The sequence below is a fragment of the Schistocerca serialis genome, chromosome 5 (assembly GCF_023864345.2).
Source record: "Schistocerca serialis cubense isolate TAMUIC-IGC-003099 chromosome 5, iqSchSeri2.2, whole genome shotgun sequence".
In the NCBI taxonomy this organism is placed as follows: domain Eukaryota; kingdom Metazoa; phylum Arthropoda; class Insecta; order Orthoptera; family Acrididae; genus Schistocerca; species Schistocerca serialis.
In genome coordinates, this window is record NC_064642.1 from 624475365 (window position 1) to 624500835 (window position 25471).

Here is a 25471-nt window from a genome sequence, read left to right on the forward strand (position 1 = left end):
GTGCAGATGCCAGCCTGCCTGCTGTCGACTAAAATCTAGAAAAAGCTTCCTGCAGACAGCAGAAAACATCGTCGGGACACCGCAGCAAATGAGGCTGGCAATGTGGCGAGAAGAAAATGTGCACCTTGGGGAATGGTTAGTCCCAAACGAAGAACTCCCTCCCGGCCATATGGAAGGATGGACGATATGGAAATCTCTTAATAGGCTGCGCTCTGGTGTCACACGATCCAAAGAGAATATGCGCAAATGGGGCCTCTCAAATGAACTGGCGCTGTGTGACTGGATACACTCAAACCACCATCCACCTCACGCAGTGTGTGCTGTGCCCAAGCACCTGCACCATGAAGGATTTGATGAATGCCACCCCGGAAGCGCTGGACGTGGCCAGGTTCTGGTCCAAGACTTCATAAAATAAAAAACTACTTGACCCTGCTTATATATCTGTATACTTTTATACTCTCTTTATATTTGTTATATACTTGATATGTATGTGTTAATCATTCTGATTTTATGTACGATGCTTCTGACACGATTAAATTAGCAACTGGCCGTGAACATGGACAGTGGCACCCTGAGACGCACTGCTACAAACAACCTACGCCCCTTTCATTTGATGTCACAATCTATAGGGCTCTTGCTCACAAAATACAAACCTTCGCCAGTTATGTTGTAGTACTGGTCTGGAGATTGTCATTTACTGCAGTTACAAAAATTTAATCATATCTAATGAACATTTCCTATTTCTCTTGTTTCTTTTGTTGTCTGGATTTTTGAGATGAATTACTGTGCATTTTCACTTTCTCAAATAGTAACTGTGTAAACGCAGAAAAGGTAATTTTACAATAATAAAGGAACTATTAGCCAGTTTATGGAAACAACATACATTTCTTTTGTTGTAACATATGTTTATAATTCTGCCAATTAAATTATTTTCAGGAACATTCTGTTGCAAAATTCTGTCAAGTCTTAATTTAATTATATCATGATATCACTTTTTCAAATAACATTTCTAGAACTCAAAAACTTCACTTCTATTGAGATGTGAGTTTTCAACAAACTTGTGATTCAAAACACATGCAAACTGAATATTTAAAATACAAAGTAAGACATTATTTGACAGTATCAACACCAAGGAGATGCATAATACTGAAACTTAAAGGCATGCATCTAAGAGCAACATACCAAATGATTGCATCCACTACACATTTCTAATAATTTGAAGAAAGTAATTTTGAGTAGTAAATGCAGCTGTAATGCAGCTAAGCAAAAATAATAATTCAATTATGCAGCTGACATTAAATAAGCAACATATAACAAAACTAATATATAATTTTAATTGATTCAACTATGGGTTTTTTGTGAGATATTCTCTTCTGTATACTGACTAAACGAAACAATTTTTTGCTTTGTTTCACAAAACTTTATTATTTTTGTATGACCTAGGTTTCAGATTGTAAGCCCTCTTTGCAATACACAGCTGACTCCAAAGGCGGTTACCAAGAAAAGATAAACACATGTCAATTTCTTAATCTGTTACTTCCAAACTGTTAAACTATAAAAATTATCTCTGTTGACTATTTTGGCACTTTGTCATCTGTACTGTATACTTCATGATATTCATCGGTCCATGCATGACAGTGCACAATACCAACTGTTTCGAAAAGCCACGTATGAAAAAGCAATTTTTCAGGGGGTCATATCTTGGTTTTTATTGATCACATAGAGAAGGGGTCAAATGTTTTGGATAGCCCCCGGCTTAGTGCCCACTTATATGCCTATCAGAAGATTGGGCATACTGTAGCTATTCTGCAGTACAGGGTCAAAATTTAAATGTTACTCACTTCCTCCAGCCCATGCAACTTGAGAAAATTGGTTGGTTCTTTTGCATTAAGTGTGCTCTCAGATGGCCCTCAGGTGGTTTAGTGTCTACACGTGTGTGACATTGCCACTTCACTATATGGTCGGTATGGACACTTTAGGGGCCAACAGAGGCTCAATGAAAGCCAGGAAACAGAACAATGTGAGAGGGAAACTAACACCCTGTGTGAGGCAATCTATGGGAAGCAGAGAGTCTAAACACACACAAAGATTAGAATGTGAAGAACTAAGCACACAGCTGATGCTGACAGCTAACAGCTATGCACTCAGTGCAACACACAGGATGAACAGGATGATCAGGATGATTTGCTAGATTAGGCCCCGGTGATTAAACTCTGTGTAAGCACTTGACCAGTCAGCCGGTAAAAACTTTGGCCAGCTCTGCACATACTATGTCATGCGTGCACCCTCCATGGCAGGTTTCCACACCCCCCCTTGTGCTACCCACACCGGCTCATCTGCCCTATTATGATGTGCACTGGTGGGGATACGAAAGGTGGCTTACAGAAGCTCCATTTGTTCACGGGCAGTTCCTGAAGAAACCATGATAAACCATGATTTTTGGTAACAGAAAGTACAAATTGTGAGGATGGCCACTTGTATAATTTGTATTCATGCTAGACTGTCAAATTTTTCACCAAATGTTCTTAAGATGATGATCTTGGAGACCTTGATATCATCATCCATTGCCGAGACCACCGAGTTATCATATTCATGCATCTAAAATATGCACTTAATATCTCATCTGAGATGTAAATTTAGTTTTAACTGAGTTAGTGACCAAATGACAAGAGATCTGTGGTCTTTGCAAGGGTTCAGAGGTCACAAAAATATGTTGTTAATCACTATTTTTTCACAATAAATCTTTATGTCACACTGTTTCTGTATAACGGGCACTTCACACCTGTATAGGTTCTCATGTCTTGAAAATTACTTGATGGCGGCACTAGATGGTGTAAGCACTTAACAAAATTATTTTGTCATAGGTCATTCTTTGTACATTCAAACCAAACACCACATTTTATGGCATACTGAGGTGTAGCTGTAAAATAGGGTAAAGTGAACTTGCATTGGATTGGAGATTATTTTGTATTAACCTTATATTATGCATACTAATTTGTTGTTAACGTGGTTCAAGTGGTAAATGTGACAAGTATATAAGTTAAAGTATATAAGTAAAATGTCAAAACTTTACTGACCTACATACTTGATTTTATATAAGCAGCACACCTTGATGTAACAGAGAAAAGAAGGGAAGTACCTGAAAAACACTCCTGTTGACAAATTAGGAGAACACAATCCTCTTTAAAAGAACCTGACAGAAAAGTGGGGAACCAGCTGCTTCAATCCTCATTCAACATTGCTCACCAAAAATTTTGGCATGCGAACATATTTGTGCATTTTTGTGATGAAAGAGAGTAGCAGAGAGACAGTGGTGGCACAAGAGAGATGAGACAGTAGCACTGGGAGAGAAAGAGAGGGGAGACTGATGGTGGAAGATGGGAAGTGGTAGTGAAAGACAAATGAATGCAATAGCAGTGGAAGCCAAAGAGAGAGGAAGTGCTGATGATCAGTGACAGACAGTGGCAGTAAAACAGAGAGAGAGAGAGAGAGAGAGAGAGAGAGAGAGAGAGAGAGAGAGGGAGAGAGAGATAGCAGTGGTGGGAGCAAAAGAGAAAGGAGACAGTGTAAATGAAAAAGAGAAATGAGTGGATGGCATACACAGGCTTGAGGGATCAGAAACCACCCTCATGGCAAACTTCAACATGAAATATTTACCCACTTTCTCCCCCTCCCCCATACCCACAGGTTACAGTTTCCTGGGCTAGGGGTCAAAACCCTACCCGACAGGATGTGTGGAGAACAGGCAATGTGATTGACAAGAAAGACATTATACTACAAGCAAGAAAGAGAGAATGGCAGTGGGAGAGAGAAAAATGGGACAAACACAATGGCAGTATGATAGAGAGAGAGAGAGAGAGAGAGAGAGAGAGAGAGAGAGAGTGAAAGTGGCAGAGGAGACAGTGGTAAGGAAGAGCGAGAGAAAGGATTGAAAGCTTTGTTGGTGGGAAAACAGATAGGAAACAGTGACAATGGGAGAAATAGGAAACAGTGACAATGGGAGAAAAAGGAGACAGTGGGAGAGAGACAAACATAAACAGTGACAGTGGGAAGGAGATACTGAGTATGAAGGCTTTACTACAAAGAGACTGAATTAATGGAGTAGTGAATGAAGTACAGTTAACAAAGAAAAGAAAAAAAAATGAAACTGTGTCCAAAAAGTCGACAGAGACAACTTCTATAGTTTGCGTGACAAGCAACAGATTACAAAATTTATATGCACTTATCTCTGCTCGGTTGCCATCTTTGGAATCAGTTGCGTATTGGAAAAAGGCTCACAACCCGAAACATAGGGCATGCAATTAAAAAAACAACAAGCTTTATGGAACAAAGCAAAAAAGTGTCTTGTTTAGTTAATACAAAATTTAAAATTAGTTTAAATGCGAACATTTTTAGGTTAGGCTTTACCGTGACTGTTACTGACATTAAATGAAACAACAAGTTTACTGTTACCAGTCACCGTTTTATTTTTCCCACGACGCGTTTCGAAGGTTTAAACCTCCATCATCGGGTGGATTTACATTAGTTAGTATTACATATGTGTGCATGTTGTGTTACGACATTTGGAGGAACTTGTGGCACTGCCTAGTGGAGAAACAAGACACTATTTCAGAATATGGTTTTGGATAACTTTTGACAAAAAATTAAACTGATATTTAATGGTAAACTTTAATAAGTAAACTAGAGTACCTCCAGTGGTCACAGGTTCCTTTTTCTGTCGTAACACTTCACATGTATACTGCCACATTTGTAAACAAATATGGCATCTGGAATCAGCTGGGTGCAAGGTTCGTACAGCAGAAGAGAAGACATAATCGCAAAGTGCAAAGAATATACATTGTAACAACATTATTACAGAATAATCGTTTAAACCATTTGGAGGTGTTTGTTTTGAGGTGTCAAATATATGTGTGTGTGTGTACTTCAGGTGGTATATAAATCCAATTTTGAAAGGTTAAAACAGCTAAACATTCGTACTCGTTTATGCAATCATGTGAAAAGTTAAAATGGCTTAAACTTCATACTTGCTAATAACAATTAGGTAAAATGTTATAGGCTTCAATTACAATGATCATATTGGCTACAGCAGTAAAATCATACATAGACGACAAACTTTGAAGAAAGAGAGAGAGAGAGAGAGAGAGAGAGAGAGAGAGGAAGGAGTGATTATATGAGAGCAAACATTTACATGGCAAGGAGTCCTAAGATTACATGTTGCATATATTAGCTGCCTAAAGGTTGGGGTAATACACTGGTTAATGTTATAAAATATGCAGATAGATATACATTTGTGCCAGTAGATGATGTACATACAGTTTTAAGCTGACAGGGGGTACAAGCTGTTGGTGTGATGAATTATCTGTGAATGAGATCAATCTCTTGTACTCTTGGTGGCTGTCAATATTTATGGTAAATATTAGGATATGTGCACGTGTGTGTGTGTGTGTGTGTGTGTGTGTGTGTGTGTGTGTGTGTGTGTGTATTTTAAGAGTGTAGGCAGTTGCTGAAAACAGAGATGATACTATTGTAAATATTGTCATTTTTGTCATTTAAGATGGATTCTGGTTGTTTCATTTGGTGTTTGTATATTTGGAGTGTTTCAAGGATGTCTAGTTTTCTGCCTTTTGGTTGGATGTGTAGGATGCTAATACTTGTGTTGTTAACATGGTGTTTTGTTTCATGTAGGTGGGTAGCTATTGCTGATGTGTGGTATTTTTTGTTTTTTAGTGCTGCCATGTGTTCCTTGAACCTAATCTCAAATGATCTGCCTGTCTGGCCTATGTAGAAGCAGTCACAGTCCAAACACTCAATTTTGTACACACCTGTGTGATGAAGTGGGTTTCGTGTGCCGATGTTGTGGGGTAACTTCTGTCCAATCTTGTTGTCTGTTGTAAAGGATATACTTATGCCTTTCCGTTTGAAGACATTAGCAATCTGGTATGAAATGTTACCCAGAAAGGGGATTGTATGCAAGACATTATTTTCCTTTTGTTTTTTGTGTTGTGATTGCTTTGCCATTATTGAGTGTTTTAGAGCGTCTATTATGGAGTTGTTATAGCCATTTTCAATAGCTGTTTGTTTTATTATTTCAATTTCTTGATCACGTTTATCTTCTGAGAGTGGTAGTTGGATAGCTCTATTATCATGTACCGGTATGCTGCCATTTTGTGTGCTGCGGGGTGGCAAGAGGAGTTGTGGATTGTAGTATGTGTTGTGGTAGGAAAAACTGATTCAACTCACTGATGTCATCTTTAGTGCCTTTGATTAAAATTATGATATCATCTACATATCTGTAGTAGTAGATGACAATATTTACAATAGAATCATCTCTGTTTTCAGCAACTGCCTACACTCTTAAAACACACACACACACACACACACACACACACACACACACGTGCACATATCCTAATATTTACCATAAATATTGACAGCCACCAAGAGTACAAGAGATTGACCTCATTCACAGATAATTCATCACACCAACAGCTTGTACCCCCTGTCAGCTTAAAACTGTATGTACATCATCTACTGGCACAAATGTATATCTATCTGCATATTTTATAACATTAACCAGTGTATTACCCCAACCTTTAGGCAGCTAATATATGCAACATGTAATCTTAAGACTCCTTGCCATGTAAATGTTTGCTCTCATATAATCACTCCTTCTCTCTCTCTCTCTCTCTCTCTCTCTCTCTCTCTCTCTCTCTCTCTCTCTCTTTCTTCAAAGTTTGTCGTCTATGTATGATTTTACTGCTGTAGCCAATATGATCATTGTAATTGAAGCCTATAACATTTTACCTAATTGTTATTAGCAAGTATGACGTTTAAGCCATTTTAACTTTTCACATGATTGCATACACGAGTACGAATGTTTAGCTGTTTTAACCTTTCAAAATTGGATTTATATACCACCTGAAGTACACACACATATATTTGACACCTCAAAACAAACACCTCCAAATGGTTTAAACGATTATTCTGTAATAATGTTGTTACAATGTATATTCTTTGCACTTTGCGATTATGTCTTCTCTTCTGCTGTACGAACCTTGCACCCAGCTGATTCCAGACGCCATATTTGTTTAAAAAAGTGGCAGTATACATGTGAAGTGTTACGACAGAAAAAGGAACCTGTGACCACTGGAGGTACTCTAGTTTACTTATTAAAGTTTACCATTAAATATCAGTTTAATTTTTTGTCAAAAGTTATCCAAAACCATATTCTGAAATAGTGTCTTGTTTCTCCACTAGGCAGTGCCACAAGTTCCTCCAAATGTCGTAACACAACACACACACATATGTAATACTAACTAATGTAAATCCACCCGATGATGGAGGTTTAAACCTTCGAAACGCGTCGTGGAAAAAATAAAACGGTGACTGGTAACAGTAAACTTGTTGTTTCATTTACAAATTAGTGTTGGAACAAAATAATAATAATAATAATAATAATAATAATAATAATAATAATAATAATAGTGTACACCTACGCCTAAAGTCATGAATCTCACAGCAAAAAAGGAAAGTGCCTCTTTCAAAGAAACATCTTCCAAATTTCTTATAGAATTAATGAGCATCAAAACACAGACAACTTTAACAACACACAGTGTACCTGATACGAGTAAACTTGAAATTCAAGGAAGAAGATATGCTGTAACACTTGAAAAATTTGTATCTACTGTATCTATATACAGGGTGAGGCAGCTAAGTCATAACACCCCTTTTATCTCCCCAACCGTAATATATATACAAAGATGCTGTTTGGACAGTGAATTGCAGGGACAGGGGCCACCTGAATACATCACATTTCATGTTTGTGCTATTTTTTATTATAGATATATGAGGCCATCTTTGGTTTTTTTTAATGGAACCCTAAGTTAAATTTTAGAGTAACATGATGGGCTTAAAAAGATGGTTTCAGATATATGTATATCATAATATTTAGGCGAATAGTTTTTGAGACACAGATACGTTCTCATATCATGTTCGTCCTTCGAAGCGGCTTTGTCCAATGCGACCTTTCCTGTTGATTACTGAGGAACTTAACAGGGAAGCCATTTTCCTGCTTCTCAATAACGCCGCAAGGTGACGCACGAGGTAATTGGAGAGAAGGGCATAAATGTGCTGCTGGGGTAATGAGACATCGCATTTCCGTCACAGTTTCTTGGAGCAGACATGTACAACGAAGAAAAGTTAGATATACTTCTAGTGTATGGTGAAAGCAGAAGAAATGCTGTTAGAGCAATAAAGCGATATGGAGAGATTTATCCTGATCGTGAGCGTCCTACGCGCAAGCTTCTTGCATGTATTTGCATGAAACTACTTGAACCATGATCATGGAATGCCATACAGAGGACAAGGCAGAAAACTACAACTGGCGAGGTACATGACGAGGGCATTCTAACATTGGCACATAACAACCCCACTGTTTCGTGGAATGTGGTAAAAGTCAGAGAAGTGTTCTATGCATATTGCACTGGCATAGATTTCACCCGTTTCACCTCTCATTGCATCAATAGTAAATATTTTCAAATAAAAAACAAATTCGTATGAAATAAATGTGACCAATAAGGGCCTCCTCATTTACATTTGTATTTCTGTTACTTAAAATGTATTAACATCTTGTAGTATTTTGATACTGTATGTTATCTACTATTTTGGTATCACAGTTGTTAAATAATTGAATAATATTTGCGTGACATCAGTAGTTAATTTTTGCACAAAATATCGCAGTATGTATTACTACTGTCGGGTAAATGGGCTTGTTTGTCTAAGAATGGATTCGTGACATTTACCATGTACTCTACACAACAGTCGCATTAGACAATGCCGCTTCGAAGGCCGAACACATTACAAGAACATATCTGTGCCTCAAAAACTATTCGCCTAAATATTATGATATACACATATTTGAAACCGTCTTTTTTAAGCCCATCACGTTACGCTAAAATTTAACATAGGCTTCCATTTAAAAAAAAAAAAAAAAAAAAAAAACAAAGATGGCCTCATATCTCTGTAATAAAAAATAGCACAAACATGAAATGTAATGTATTCAAGTGGCCCCTGTCCCTGCAATTCACTGTCCAAATGGCATCTTTTTATCTATAATGGTTGGGGACATACAAGGGGTGTTATGACTTAGCTGCCTCACCCTGTATAATACATACAGTAACTCCATGTTAATTATCTAATGCATCACAAAAATTTCAAATTTTGTAGCTATGTAGATGTTTACATCATTAAAATGATTAATGATCAGCAAATTCAGTTTATAAAATCTTACCTGCAACTTCTTATACATTTCCAGGTTAATAAGTTTAATATCATCCAGCTGCCTACGTAGAGAAACTATAGTATCCTGCTTCTCATGTATATCTTTTTCTAGAAGCTTCATTGCAACTTCCATTTCAGCTTTCAAGCTTATCTGGAAAGATAAATACCAGCAATCATTGATCTAAATATCGAAGGAATTTTGGATATCCAATTGGAGGCCACTGGTAAATACAAGGACGCTGTTAATATGAAATGAATTAAGCCAGAGATGTTTTGCAACCTAATTAGAGCAGCAGTAAGACTACATACCAAGTTGGAATGAGACAAGCAGATGAGCTGCTGAATTTGGGGGGAAAAAAAGCCTTTGAAACACCTCAGTACTTCTGAAATCAATGGGCCACACCAGCAAAGATAAATGAATAGAAATCGTCCAAGAGTATGAACTTTGCACATTCCAGCAAGAGCGTGTGGTCTCCCATTTGGAAACTGCCCTCTTTGTCAAAACCACTGAACGAGCAAGTGACAATATAATCTACAGCAAACCACATTTCCAACTTCCAGAACAACAGTGGATAACAAATTCAGTACAAAGACAGAAACGGAACTGCACAAGCTGAAATCAGTGACTCAGCAGTATGACCTATATTCCCAGGCATTCACATGTCTTAAAGTGGAAAAAGTCTCACACAACATCTGAAGTTGAAAGGCTGCAGGCTTCAGAGGGATGTTCTTGGAAAAACTCAAATACGAGGGCAGTTCAATAAGTAATGTAACACATTTTTTTTCTGAAACAGGGGTTGTTTTATTCAGCATTGAAATACATCAGGTTATTCCCCAATCTTTTAGCTACACAACACTATTTTTCAACGTAATCTCCATTCAATGCTACGGCCTTACGCCACCTTGAAATGAGGGTCTGTATGCCTGCACGGTACCATTCCACTGGTCGACGTCGGAGCCAACGTCGTACTGCATCAATAACTTCTTCATCATCCGCGTAGTGCCTCCCACGGATTGCGTCCTTCATTGGGCCAAACATATGGAAATCCGACGGTGCAACATCGGGGCTGTATGGTGCATGAGGAAGAACAGTCCACTGAAGTTTTGTGAGCTCCTCTTGGGTGCGAAGACTTGTGTGAGGTCTTGCGTTGTCATGAAGAAGAAGTTCGTTCTGATTTTTGTGCCTACGAACACGCTGAAGTCGTTTCTTCAATTTCTGAAAAGTAGCACAAAACACTTCAGAGTTGATCGTTTGACCATTGGGAAGGACATCGAACAGAATAACCCCTTCAGCGTCCCAGAAGACTGTAACCATGACTTTACCGGCTGAGGGTATGGCTTTAAACTTTTTCTTGGTAGGGGACTGGGTGTGGCGCCACTCCATTGATTGCCGTTTTGTTTCAGGTTCAAAGTGATGAACCCATGTTTCATCGCCTGTAACAATCTTTGACAAGAAATTGTCACCCTCAGCCACATGACAAGCAAGCAATTCCGCACAGATGGTTCTCCTTTGCTCTTTATGGTGTTCGGTTAGACAACGAGGGACCCAGCGGGAACAAACCTTTGAATATCCCAACTGGTGAACAATTGTGACAGCACTAACAACAGAGATGTCAAGTTGAGCACTGAGTTGTTTGGTGGTGATCCGTCGATCATCTCGAACGAGTGTGTTCGCACGCTCCGCCATTGCAGGAGTCACAGCTGTGCACGGCCGGCCCGCACGCGGGAGATCAGACAGTCTTGCTTGACCTTGCGGCGATAATGACACATGCTTTGCCCAATGACTCACCGTGCTTTTGTCCACTGCCAGATCACCGTAGACATTCTGCAAGCGCCTATGAATATCTGAGATACCCTGGTTTTCCGCCAAAAGAAACTCGATCACTGCCCGTTGTTTGCAACGCACATCCGTTACAGACGCCATTTTAACAGCTCCGTACAGCGCTGCCACCTGTCGGAAGTCAATGAAACTATACGAGATGAAGCGGGCATGTTGGAAAATATTCCACAAGAAATTTCCAGTTTTTTCAACCAAAAAAAAAAAAAAAAAAAAAAAAAAGGGGGTGCATTACTTATTGAACTGCCCTCGTACTGTGGCCCTGTCACTATGGGCCTGCTCATTTGCTTCATTTCTCTGATGCATGTTGTAATAAAATATGCTGCCACCAATCTATACAATGATGTAGAGACAAGTCATCATCTAAAATTGTTTCCAAAACTCTCTATAAAAGTTTTTGACCAATTTACTTCAAATTTTTACATGATACTCTAATAAATGTTGGGACAGTCATAGGCAACATTTTTTAATTTATACTGCTTATAATGCAGGCTATATGAAAAGGACATGATGTTAGCAAAAATCTCGCGGCTTTCTTGACCAGTTTACTTTAAATTTTTACACAATATTCTAATAAAAATTCACAATATTATGAAAAAGGATAGATTGCTATTCACCATTAGTGGAGATGCTGAGTCACAGTCAGGCATAACAAAAAGACTACTAAACAAGTGAGCTTTTGGCCAAAAGGCCTTCTTCTACATTAGGCAACACACACATTCACACAAGCACAACTCACACACACATTACCACTGTCTCCATTGTTTGATTTTGACATAGGCTGTATTTTTTTTTAACAACAATGTACATGTTTCTTGTTGAAACCAACTGTGGGAAACAAAATACTGTGCTATGCTGTGCTGTGAAAATGTGCAGTTTCATTTTCTTTCTCATATTCAGTTTTAACCACAATAGCTGGGCATTTAAATCATTACACAAATAGTTTCTCCCATACATATTCTTTTTCCTTATATATGAGGGTGGCTTGAAAAGTTCTCAGAATCACCAGGAGAGGTCACCGCTAGCGCAACAAACTGTTCACGTGATATTCATTGGACTGTTGCCTGTAAACACGTGCCACGTCCATGCTCCTGGAAGAGAGCTGCGGCAGTGACATGGCTCTGTTGTTGTTCCCCTGTAGTGACTTGCAAAGATAGAAGAAAATCTAGATTCGAACAGTGATTAAGTACTTCGTAAAGAAAAGTATGAAGGCAAAGGACATTCATGCCGATTGCCAGAATGCACTGGGGGACTGTGCTCTTTCATATTCAACTGTTGTCAAGTGGACAAATCAATTTAAGTTTGGTCAGGAGAGCTTAGATGAAGATCCACACAGTGGTCGGCCAATATGCATCACTACTCCAGAAATCAGTGCAAAAGTGCACAAAATCGTCACAGAGGATCGCTGAATGAAAGTGTGTGAAATTGCTCATGCTTGCCAGATGTCATCTGGCAGGGTATACCACATTTTAACTGAAGAATCAGAAATAAAAAACTTATCTGCAAGATGGGTGCCACGATTCTTGACACGCACCTGCACAAATGTTCCGTCGTCATGGCAAAATTATACGAACTAAGGTACGAAATGTTGCCACACCCGCCTTATTCACCTGATATGGTTCTGTCAGACTTCCACCTCTTCTCAAAACTGAAAATTTTTCTTGGTCGATGAAGATTCAGTTCAAACGAAGAATTGGTGGTAGCCGGAGTTGAAAACTATTTTGTAGGCATGGAGGAAACTCGTTTCAAGATGGGATCAGGGCACTGGAACATCTTTGGACCACATGCATTACTCTACAATGAGACTACATTGAAAAATAAAAGTTTCAGTGATGTAAGTATTTTTTTATTTCATTCCAAGAACTTCTCAAACCACCCTCATATAATGTTAAACAAAAATTGTTTACACAACTATGTGCTGTTTTGTTTTCTTCCTCACAGTTACTTTTAACAGAAAACAGAAAAGTTGTAATTCTGGCTCATTGGCTTATGATTAAAATACTACTATGGAATGTGAATTGTCTCAGACTTTGTAATCCTACTCACTGCAGACAAAAACTATGTGAAATGTTATTATCCTCACAGATCCAGCTGCAGGAGAGGCCTCTCATACCCTGTGTAGTGTATATGAATGATCCCACCCAATTTACCCACTCTTTTGAAGATTATGTTGACAGTAAAAAAAAGAAAAAAAGGCTTGAGGTCAGAGAGAGGGAGGAGGGAAGAGACTGACAGAGAGAGGGAGGAGGGAAGAGACTGACAGAGAGAGGGAGGAGGGAAGAGACTGACAGAGAGAGTGGAGGAAATGAACAATGAGAGGTAGAAGCAGGAAGACATACAGACAGAGCAGAGCAGGGAGAAGGAGGTGGAGAGAGAGAGAGAGAGAGAGAGAGAGAGAGAGAGAGAGAGAGAGAGAGAGAGGGAAGGGGGGGGGGGAAGGAAGTGATCGATCAAGGGAGGGGAAGGAGGAGGAGATGGACAAAGAAAGGAGGCAGATTAGAATATACAGGATGCCCATTTATCTTGACCGGTTTGACTTTTCTAAATGGCATCCTGTATTTTTTTATCTGGTAATTCATTTCCGCTTCTAAAGACCTATTCAAAAATGTATCACAGTGTAACATTCACTGAAACACAACGTTATTAATTACATAACACAACACTGACATTGAGTCCGGTATCACAAACTCGTCCACTTGCTGGAGTTGTTAGAAAACAAACGAAAACCAAGTAAAAACACAACACAAAATTGACTGACTCCCCTGTACCATTACCCAGGGATATAACATTCAAAGGTGCTCAAAGTGGTGACCCTGGACACTGATAAACAGGTGCACTCATTGAATGAAAGAATTATTTACTGCTTCCTATGTTGCCTGCTGAAGAGAATTACGAGCAAGCATGATACTTTCCTTCATGTCCTCTGCAGTTGTTGGAATATCGCGATACACAATGTCTTTCATGCATCCCCAAAGAATTAATCTACAGGATTTAAATCAGGAGACCTTGCAGGCCAAGTAACTGTTCCTCCTTGACCAATCCATCTGGAAGGATACCTTCTGTTCAGAACACAACGTGCACGCAAGGCATTATATGCTGGACATCCATCATGTTGATACCACATAAGCATTCTGTTTCTTAGCGGCAGGAAGAGGAGGAAGAATTCATCTGAGGAAGTTGGCTTATGCTGTGCTGTTTAGACTACCATTTATGAAATAAGGACCAATAACTGTAGTATGAAGCACCCCACACCAGACGTTAACTCTCCACTGACACTGATGTTCCACCTGTCTAAGCCATCGTGGGTTGTTGCTGGACCAATAATGCATGTTCCCTGTATTTACCTGTCCTTTGTTTGAGAAGGAACATTCATTGGTAAATAGAACATTGGAGAAGACGTTCGAGTTGGTGAGGATTGTGCCCACTGACGGAACTGTACACAATTCTGGAAATCATTCCCATGCAATTCTTGAAGTAGGTGTACATGGTAATGATGGAACCAATGATGTGTAAGAATACGATGTACACTGATTTTAGGAATGCCAATCTCATGTTCAAGCTGTCGTGTGCTCACATGTGGATTTATGGCAATGGAAGCGAGAACTGTAACATCGGCAGCTTCGTCTGTGCGAGTGCTACGACGATTGCACTGTCGTGGGTTGAAACTTTCCGTTTCCTGATGCGTCGCAACCAGACAAGAAAACATCTGTTGGGAAGGTGGGTTCTGTCAGTATATCACTCTCTATACAGTTCCGCTACCTGTGTAGCATTTCGCCTACCTTCAAACAACAACAACAAAAAAAGAAACATTTTGTCGATGCAGTTTCTAGGAAGGACAGTCTTTACTGTATCCTTACTGTACACAACAGTATTTAAATGGTCTAAACTACTGTACTAAATGTACCCGTACATAAGAGAACAGTATTGTAATTACTGTTCTGCTAACTTACATTCCTCATAGATGAGTAGCATTTCTACCTTCTCTTTACTGGTGTACAATCTACTCACGCAACTCTTCAACTGACGATGGTTGACGGAATGACAGGTGTGCATTCTACTTATGCTTACATTTGTCCTCTGTCAACGTGAGCATGTGGATGTGTTCCATTACTCCGAGTACCTGCACCAAGCCCTGGGAGCGTCACCGTCAATGTTGTGTTATGTAATTAATAACATTGTGTTTCAGTGAATGGTACACTGTGATACATTTTTGAGTAAATCTTGGGAGAGGAAATGAAGTACCAAATAAAACCCTGTTCATCCAATTCCCATAAATATGTAGCAATTGCGCAGCACTGCCAGTTTCATTAGTTTTCAATACGACCCGACTCATTGTACTGCTGAAATCAAGGAAAGACTCTGATATTCTATGAAGCTACAGACCAATGACATGCTGTCCCATGTAACTTACCTAAATGCTAATCCTAAAAAGAACAGCACTGGAAACAGAAGTGATCGTCCCAGCAGAACAAGCTAGAGTCTAGCCCAGTTGTGACTGCAATGATGAAGTCCTCTTCTTAACTGCCTATTTGGAAACTAGCACTAAGAAAAAAAGGGGAAAATTGATATGCTGGTGTCTTACTTTATCTGTCCACAGCATACAATTGTGACTGAAGAGAGGTACTTTCTCAAAATTGATCGAGGCAGTTCCCTGCATTAAGATCACTCCTTATTGGGCAGTTCAGAGGTCGCTTCAACCACTTGCAGGGTAAATTTCACAAACTTCATCAAGATTCAGTCCTCTCTCTTACACTATTCAAAGTATATACCCACGACTTGCCACAAAATTCATGTTACAAATTTAGAAATGCCATAACATCCGTCTTGTGGATAAACAGATCAGATTGTCAAAGGCAGAAGAAATAATGATACAGGAGCAGTATGTATGTATTTCATAACGTGAATGCTGAAACCAAACCCAATGAAGTTGCAGCATTCCATCTGAGAAATGCAAACTACTGCCCACATATAATACTACGAGGTAATATACTGTAGTGCAACAATATACGAAAGTATCTTGAGGCCACTTTTTCTCCATCAGTCATCTGACTGGTTTAATGTGGCTTGTCACGACTTCCTCTACCATACCAATCTCTTCATCTCGGAGTAGCACTTACATGAAATGTCCTCAATTATTTGTTAGATATATTCTCATCATGGTCTTTCTCTACAATTTTCATCTTCCACAGCACCTCCTATACCATGGAACATATTCCCTGACGTCTTACCACACATTCTAACATCCCATCACTACTTCTTGTCAAAGTTTTCCACATATTTCTACCAACACCAATTCTGAGACCTTCCTCATTTATCTTAACAGTCAACCTAACTTCCAGCACCCTTCTATTGCACCACATCTCAAACACTTCAGTACTCTTCCTACCCCTCCCCTCTCCATCCATGATTCACTTCCATACAATACTGGGCCCCAGACACACATTCTTACAAATTTCTTCCTCAAATTAAAACCTACATTTGGTACTAGTAGACTTCTGTTGGCCAGATATGGTTTCTATGCCTGTGCTAATTTGATTTTTGACTTCCTTGCTTCATCCACCAAACATTAGTTTCATTCTAAATAGTAGAATTCCTTTACTTCACTTCCTTCATGTTTGCCACTTTTTATCTTAAGTTTCTCACTGATTCATTTCAGTTACATCTCATTACTCTCATATTTTTTCAATTATCTATAAGTCAGTACTCCATGCTGAGTAGACTGTTCATTTCATTCAACAAATCCTGTAATTCTTCTTCACCTTCACTGAGGGTAGGTATGTCATTAGCAGTCTTATCATTAATATTATCTCACCCTCAACTTTAATGTTACTCCTGAACCTAACTTTTATTTTCATCATTGATTCTTCCATTTACAGACTAAATAGTAGGGAAGACATGCTGCATCACTGTCTTACATGATTTATGATCAGAGTACTTCGTTGTTGGTCTCCGTTCTTGTTGCTTCCTTCTTCTAAATACTGTGTATTACCCATCTTTCCCTATTCATTATGAAGTGCCTTGCTATAACTACCTCTCAGGTGCATTTACCTTTCCTAAAGCCGCACTAATGCCATCTAACAAATCCTCAATTTTCTTTTCCATTCTTCTGTATGTTATTCTTGTCATCAACTTCGATGCATGAGCTGATTGTACAACAGTTTTTGCACTTATCTGCTCTTGCTATCTTTGGGACTGGATGGATGAAATTTTTCTGAAAGTCAAATGGTATGTTTCCAGTTTCATTTATTGTGCACACTAACTTGAATAGACTTTTTGTTGCTACTTTCCTCAATGATTTCAGAAATTCTGAAGGAACGTTACCTTTGTCTTCCACTTTATTTGACTGCAAGTCTTCTAAAGTCTGTTCAGTTGTGTTAGCAGATCACCTACTATTTCGTGTCAACTCCCAACTCTTCTTTTAGCACACCACAAGACCGTTCTTCTCCCTAGCAACGGCCTTCAATGTGCTCTATTTGTCTATTTACTCTCTCCTTTGCATTTAACACTGGAATTTCTCTCACCCTTTTAACCTAGCTTTTAATTTCCCCTAACACTGCACTACTGATTTATTTCATTCACATGTGATTTACATTCCTATATTCTTATCTTTTCCTCAATATTTTTGTACTTTTTTCATTTGTGATCAATTGAAATATCCATGAAATCCAAATATTCCCCCTCCGAGAGGCCATTTGGGAGCATCAATGATGGATTTGTTGTATCCATGTCCACATCTGGACTGCCACTCAGTGATAAGAGGCAGCAGAGAAGACAGTGACAGCAGCAGGAGCAGCAACAGGGACTGCAGAGATGAAGGTGACTCTACACCCAGAACAAAGATGCCGCAGGAGCCGGAGGGCACCTGAACCATGTCACAAGAGCTGGCACAGATGGTGGCTATGGGGGCAAAGGGCTCACCAGTGCATGGCTGGTTGTTTGTGGGTGGGGTTGGTTGCAGTTTCATGAAAACAAACCATCAGGGATGTGCATGATGCAGAGGATGCCTCTGCATTGATGGACAGCTGCTGGTATCCATCTTGGGTCCTGGCCAAACCACTGGGACCACATGGCAGAGCCCAGCTGGAAACACTGTGAGGCAGGCGTCGGCTGGTGGCTGGGTGATGGCTGGAGCATAAAGAGTAGTGCACGGGGTGGTGGCTGTTATGTAGCATTGCTGGGCTACAGTTGCCAATGCGAGTGAATTTATACGAACTCAAGAACCTTCGAGGGCTTTCTCGGATGAAGAATGAATATTTTTGCACAGGGTTTGAATGAACGGACCAGCTGCTCAGCCTCATGTTGGAATGCAGATGAAAGGAAGGGGCCTTAACATGTTGGATGCCATTCTTTATACAAAAATCTTCAAAATCTTGAGACACAAAATATGGGCCATTGTCTATCAGTGTATACGATAATTCTTCAAAGGAAAAATTCTTTGAGAGGACCGTGACTGCAGCCACCAGGCAACAAATCGCATAGGGGAATTCTGAGAATGCATGAACTACTACAAGCCAAAAGGAGCTGAGGAATGGACCAGCAAAATCAGCATGAATACGCTCCCGGGAGTGCTGGGAGGTGAACCACATGGAAACAGAGGCCCATGGTGCTGCTTAATGGGTGGTGCATTAGGGATAGGCTGTCACAATGAGAGTGATCTCATTGTTGCTACTTGGTCAGAACATGTGGTGGCAGGCCAGCAATTTTGTGCTAGAAACACACCAATGGTCCAGGAGGAGAAGGCGCATGATATTCCACTGTGGACAGGATCACAATCCTGGGCACAAACGCTTCAGCAGCCAATAGTAACACCCCAAAAAAAGACTGAGAGGTGGTGGCAGTGAGCATACTAATTACAGAAAGGACCCAATGCTCGGCCCAGTAGTTTAACTAGCCTGCCATGGTAGGCAAACTAAACAACCTGACGCAAGACTGGATGGGCTGCAACAGCTGCCAAAATCTGAGAACTGGTAATGGGAAAACCATCTGTGGTGTTTTGGGCTTTGACATCTAAAAGGAAACAAAACAGTTCATCATGATCAAATGCTGGATTGGGGCCAATTGGCAATCAAGAAGAAGAGCATCTACATTAGCTTGTTGCGCTGTGGGTCAGAAATGAAATCTCATCATTATAGTGTGACAAAAACAGAGGACTGCAAAGAGAAACCAGAGTTTTATGATCATTAATCAAATGAAACTTAGAATCGTATATGAAAACATGAAATTTTTTGAGCGCATACACAATGGCAAGGGCTTCTTTTTCTATCTGCGAGTAGTGCCTTGGTGCCTGATTCAGAGTTATGGAAATTTATGCAATAGGACATTTAGAACTGTCTGCATATTTCTGCATGAAAGTTGCCCCGAGGCTATACTGGGAGGCATGTGTGGCCCAAACAAGATGTTGGGCTGGTTGGAAGATAAACAAGCAAGGTGCTAGATGTAATTGTGACTTTAATATGGTAAAAGCACACTTGCAGAGGGGTGATCAGTGAAAAGGAACATCTTTATGTAAGAAAGCATTAAGAGGCTGGGTCAAAATGGCTAAACCAGGAAGAAATTTATGATAGTACGCAATATTTTGAAGAAAGGCTTGCAACTCTGTTTCGGTAGGCACGGTGAGTATGTGGACAAGAAAAAAAAGTCTGGACTTCTCTCAGATTTCCCAATTAAAAATATGCCTTTTCTGGGTGAAAATACACTACACCACAGGTGAATGTACAGTTTCTCCATGTTCAGTGACAATATACTTTCCCTTGGAACTGTAAAACGTATCAATCCTTTAGATGGTGTAAAGGTTTTTATTATTGGTGTTAACTCTCAGGCACTCCCAGCAGAAAAATAACCCATTTAGGAAAGATCTTTAATATGTTGCAACATGTACACTGCATATTTCTGTGTTATGAAAGTATAAATATGAATTCACCAAAGACAGGGTGGTAGTTTCTGAACACAGAACACCAAGCTATAAGAATAGCGACACCCATACTATGATATGGAAAAAACAAAAGACTGTAGTAGCACTATGAGTGGCCTAGCAATGAACTTTTACATTGGGAAAATATGGCGCAATAATATGTATTCTTTCTTTGCAAAATACAACTACTGATGATATTTTTCGTCAATGAAAGCTAAGTTTTGACAAGTAATACTGGTCTTCGAAAAATTTTTGCTGATTTTTCCAAGCATCTGTTAGGCAGGATCCTAAGAGCACACCTTAAATTGCAGCAGCTAAATATTTCTACATGCACCACTTCGTCTTTTCCATAGGAAAGCCCATTACACACGAAATTGCTCAAGAACTCAACTCACACTTTTTAAAGGGCAATTACGCTTTTTGCCACTGTTATTACTTAATTTGTAATCTATGGAAGAATTAAAATAAATGTTTGTTGTTATGAAGTATTGTACAGTTTTTGTCCAAAAGCTTTTGACACATTTTGCTGTTGGCAGATGCTCGTATGTGCACTTTATTTTGTTGTTGTAGATAGTGCATTTTCTTTACAACTTATGTTTTATTTTGGTGTTATTTCCCCGTCCCTGTTTTATTCTAACAATATTATTCTGGAGTAGCAAGCTAATGTCAACTTCTTTCCTAGAATACTAGTTCTTACCAGATTACAGAAATTTAACCGAAAACTAAAATAGTGAAAAATTCCACGAATCCTAAAAAATCCCCGGTATTTCCCAGATGAAAAAATTCCTGGGTTTCTCCCAGTTGTCCCTACCATGGTAGGACTCAATAAAGTTGTAATGGCCTTGATGTGCTGGCATAAAGGCTTGACGTCAACATGCAAGACTTCAACACTGAGATAAACTGATAGACAGCTGAAAAAGTTGTGATTTGTCGAAGCTAAATTTCAAACTGCTGGCCTGTAGCACTGTGAACAAGGCATGGAGCTTTGTGAAATCTTCATCTGTTGAGGAACCAGGGACCACAGTATCATTCAGGTAGTTAATGCATTCCGGCATGGAGGCCATGAGTTACTCAAAAAATTGTTGGAAAATGGCAGGGCTGTTAGCCAGCCAAGTGGCAGGTGCTGGTATTGATATATCCCAAGGGGGGTATTCACTATGAGGATACATTTGAAATCATCATCCAGAGACAGCTCCAATTAGGGTTCTGACAAGTTTATTTTGGAAAAATACTGGTGCCCCCAGAAAGCCATGCTAAGAGTTCATCCTGAGGGTGTAAGGCATAGGTGTCAATAGCAAACTGTGAATTTACAGACTTTTTAAAATCACCACAGAGCATATAGGTTTTTTTAGGTTTTGCAACAATTACCAGTGGAGTAATTGTGACAGTATCCAAAGATGTAATCTGACCTAGTTCTGATCTGAATTGCTCCCATAAAGCTATTGTAATTAAACGGCCATGAAAAAATGGGAGTATGCCTTTGCTTTCATTGCGATGTGAGCCTTGAAATTGGTAGTACGTCTTAACCATTCTGAAAACAGGGAGGAATATTTTGAGCAGAGCACATCCAGTTGCTCGTAAGGAACTTGATCCAATACCAGATGCACTTCTTTACAAATAGAGAATCCAAAAATTATGACTGTGTCTTTCCAGTGTTGGCATCATCCACTAATGGAAAGGTCAAAGGTTAAACAACTGCTTTATACACCACAAAAGTAGAAAACTGTCACAGGATGGGTATTTGGTGTTTTTTGCAACCCACCAGTCAACAACAGACAGGGACAATGTTGGTGATCCAAGATCTACAAAGGTTTGGGAATTTAACAAAGTCAATGGCTGCACCTGTGTCCAACTGCATTTTTAACATCTTGTCCGTAACTAATACTTCAATGTAGAGTTTGTCTGGGGCTACCATAACTTGGGAAACACTATTCACATCAATGTTCATGTCCAGTGAAGGAGGTTGAGAGTTGTACACTGATTCAATACATCCTTCTTTTTTCTTCCAATGGTTGCATGTCAGCCAAAGCTTTGGGCACACAGCCCACTCATGTTGAACAAGACAATAAGGGCATGACAGGGAGGAGTACATGGGCACTGTTGTGATGCTGACTGCTGTGGCTGCTGCTGCTGCTGCTTAGCATGGTGCTGCACCATGGGGCATGGAGACTGCAGTTGCATAGCCTCGATGTCATCTTCCCATGTGAACTAACCAACGGTGGCCGAGGACGAGGAGGAGGAGGAGGAGGAGGAAAACAAGAAGAAGAAATAATGGTGGCTACTTCTTAACAGGCTTCTATCTGATTTCCTGCTGCCCTAGATACTTCAAAGGACTGGGCAATGTTCAAAACATCTGTAAAGTATGTTCACAGACTTCCCTATCAGAGGCCAGGTGTATTCCCATACCACATACCTAACTGAGTTAGATGTGTTTAACACTTTCAGTTTCTCCGTTGCTGATGAGGTAAATTTAGCGTCAGATAAAGTTCAGTATCGGCAACTGGTGTCCCTCTGCTCTGACATTTTGTCACTGTTTTGCCCTGGGCTTGGTTGTGCTACTGGTTTTCACGCCCACAGTACCATAAGAGAGTCCGCTGGCCCTCAGTTTTTTCTGGTGTGGCAGGTGGCTGTCGTGTAGTGTGACTCCGTCAAGGCCACATTAGACCATCTGACATTGTTCAATATTAATCGTCATGGTTAAGAAGCCAACGAATAAGCATTGTCTCTGCGGCGACTTCAGTGTTACGATTAATGCACTGTCTGTGATAGATACATACATAATCTTTGCCCTAGACTGATAACTTGCTCACAAAATTATTTTGTCAGAAGAGTACCTCCAGTGCCTCTTGGATGAGGTCACTAGGTGCCTTCCCATTGTCAATACACCTTTTAGCCTATACCAATACCAATGCTTGCCTTCTGGTGTCACTAGCGCACCTGCAATTTTGCAGCTATTTTTAGAACAGCCTCTGTGCCTGAGTGCCTCAGTTACCTTGACGATATCATTGTTTCAGGTTCTTCTACCAAAGACCACCTTAGAAATCTCTGATTATTATTTTCTCTTTTGCAGTCTGCAGGTCTCAAGTGCAATCTTGCCAAATCTCAATTTTGTCAGCTGTCCAAGCTGTTGCATCACCATATTGACTCACTTGCAGCTTTGCCAAGCCGACCTCTGTTAAGGAACTGCAGTTGTTTCTAGGTAAAATTGCATACTACAATAAGTTTCTACCGGATGCATCCAGCGCTGCTCAGCACCTGCATGTGCTTCTGCATGAAAATGTGCCTTTTTCTGGTCCCCTGCTTGTGACTGAATGTTTGCCTTGCTTAAATCTAAGCTTTAGTCTGTCCCGTGTCTAGCCACTCTACAGCAGGGTCAGGTCTTGTGCTGGCTACAGATGCCTTTCAGCACAGCCTTGGTGCAGTGTTGGTGCACAAAAATGTGGACAGATTTGAATGACCCAGTGTTTTGCTTCTAAGACTAACTCCCACTCAGCAGCAGTATTCTCAGAGTTAAAAGGAGGCTTTAGCAATTGCGTTTGACCTCAAGAAATTTCACATCTTCATATATGGTTCCAATTTCCATTTAACCATGGATCACAAGCCATCGTTTGCTCTTTTTAACCCTTTAGCTTCCGTGCAAGACGAGGCAATGCATCACTTGCAGCAATGGGCTCTCTTCTTCTCACATTGTCATTATCAGATTCATTAGCAGCCATCGCCCTCTGATCATAACAGACCCAGTGTTCGATCAGGATGAGTTGCTGTGTTTCTTTGGATATTGGGAACCAGAATGTGGCCAATGGTTTTACCATGATTAGTGCCATGATAGCATTGGCCGTTGCTATGGATCCTGTATTTCATCGAGTCCTCTCTTTCGTGCAGCACAGTTAGCTGGAAAAACCCTCACACCATGCCACGGATCCATTGCATAGTTACTTCTCCCTTCGGAGGACACTGTTCTATGGGTTGTGAATCTCACTTCTTTACATCGTAATGTACTATGGCTTCTGCATGTCGGGCACTGGGAGACTTCTCGCACCACAGCTTTGGCTCGCCGGCATGTGTATTGGTCAGCACAGATGGGGACATTACACAGTTTAGTGCCACTTGCACTCACTGTGTTCAGCAACAGGTGGCCCCCACAGGCACCTTTTCTTTTCCCCTTGCCAATGCTACAGCACCTGTGGGAGCATCTACATGTTGATTTTGCTGGTCCCTTCCTAAACCAGTATTGGCTCAATGTAGTGGACACCTAGTCCAAATTTGCCTACTGGCACGTTGTCCATCCAAGACTGCGGTGGCCATTATCGTGGTCCTGTCTTAATATTTTTGCAATTGAGGGATACCATGGTTACTGATAATGGCCCCCAGTTTGTTTCTTGAAAATTTGCCTCTTTTTGTCGGGTTATTGGTGTTCAACATCTCATAGCTCCACTGTTTTATCGTCAATCTAATAGTGAGGCCATACACATGGTTCAGATGTTTAAGACTCAGATTCAGAACTATGTATCTAGCAGGTCCCCTGAAATATGCTTTAGACTGTTTTTTTTGTGTTCGTACCATTTCAATCCAATGAGGGACAAGAGCCTGGCAGAGCTGCCACATGGATGCCAACCCTGGACCCTCCTCCACCTGCTGCACCTGAAGCCACATCTGCCGCTAGCTGTGTCACAGTTCTGGCCAGGAGCACCTGTCTGGGCTTGTGGTTTCAGCCGCCAGTCGAAGTGGGTTCCTGTCATCATCGGGGGTCGCTGGGGCCAGCACCTGTGTGTTGTCTGCATTCCTGTTGGGTGAACTTCCCATCACTTTGACCAGCTAGGGCCATGCACAGTGGGGTCTGTTCTGGAGGGCCCACTGCCTCACCTGCCCCCGCCACTGCCGATCCCTGTTCCTGAGTCAGAGATAGTCTGGTTCACGCCATTGCGGAGGTCACTTCTGGGAGATCGCCATTTGGGGTTCCTGCCTCCACCCTCATTCCTCGACTGTCACCGCCAGTGCAGCCCCCGTTGCACCAGACGCCACAGCCACTGCCACCTCTGTCACTGGGTCCTGAGTACCTGTCATTTTCAATGCCCCCACTGATGCTCCCGGTGCCAGCCACTGACCTCGACAACAATGTCACAAAGGAGACGTTGTCCCCGGTCCTGCCTACAGCCTCTCACACTAAGGAGGATAGGCCACCCAGCCGCCCCTCATCACTTCCATCCCTACTCGCTGCTGACTGACTGCCACATGGTGCTGCAGCCGCCATCATCAGGTGATGAAATGGAAATCAGTGTCATCATTGGTGTTTTCTGTGACTCGTAATCTCAGTTGCTTGTGCAATCAGTGCCTTTTTTTTCATGGTATCAGTGCTTTTTCGGTGCCATTGCTTTTTTTCTGTATCATGCTTTTTTCTGTACCACGCTCCTTTTCTGTACCACGAATTTTTCTGTACCCTGCAT

General features: G+C 40.6%; 1 protein-coding gene across 3 annotated transcripts in view; it reads right to left on the reverse strand.

Moving 5' to 3' along the window:
- The window catches only part of LOC126482372 (RUN and FYVE domain-containing protein 2), a 149915-nt gene that overhangs the window by 59304 nt on the left and 65140 nt on the right, over positions 1-25471 (reverse strand). For all 3 annotated transcript variants that reach the window (XM_050106461.1, XM_050106464.1, XM_050106463.1), the window contains one exon: positions 9290-9430. In XM_050106461.1, the coding sequence (XP_049962418.1) occupies positions 9290-9430 (141 nt within the window). The remainder of the gene's footprint in view (positions 1-9289; positions 9431-25471) is intronic.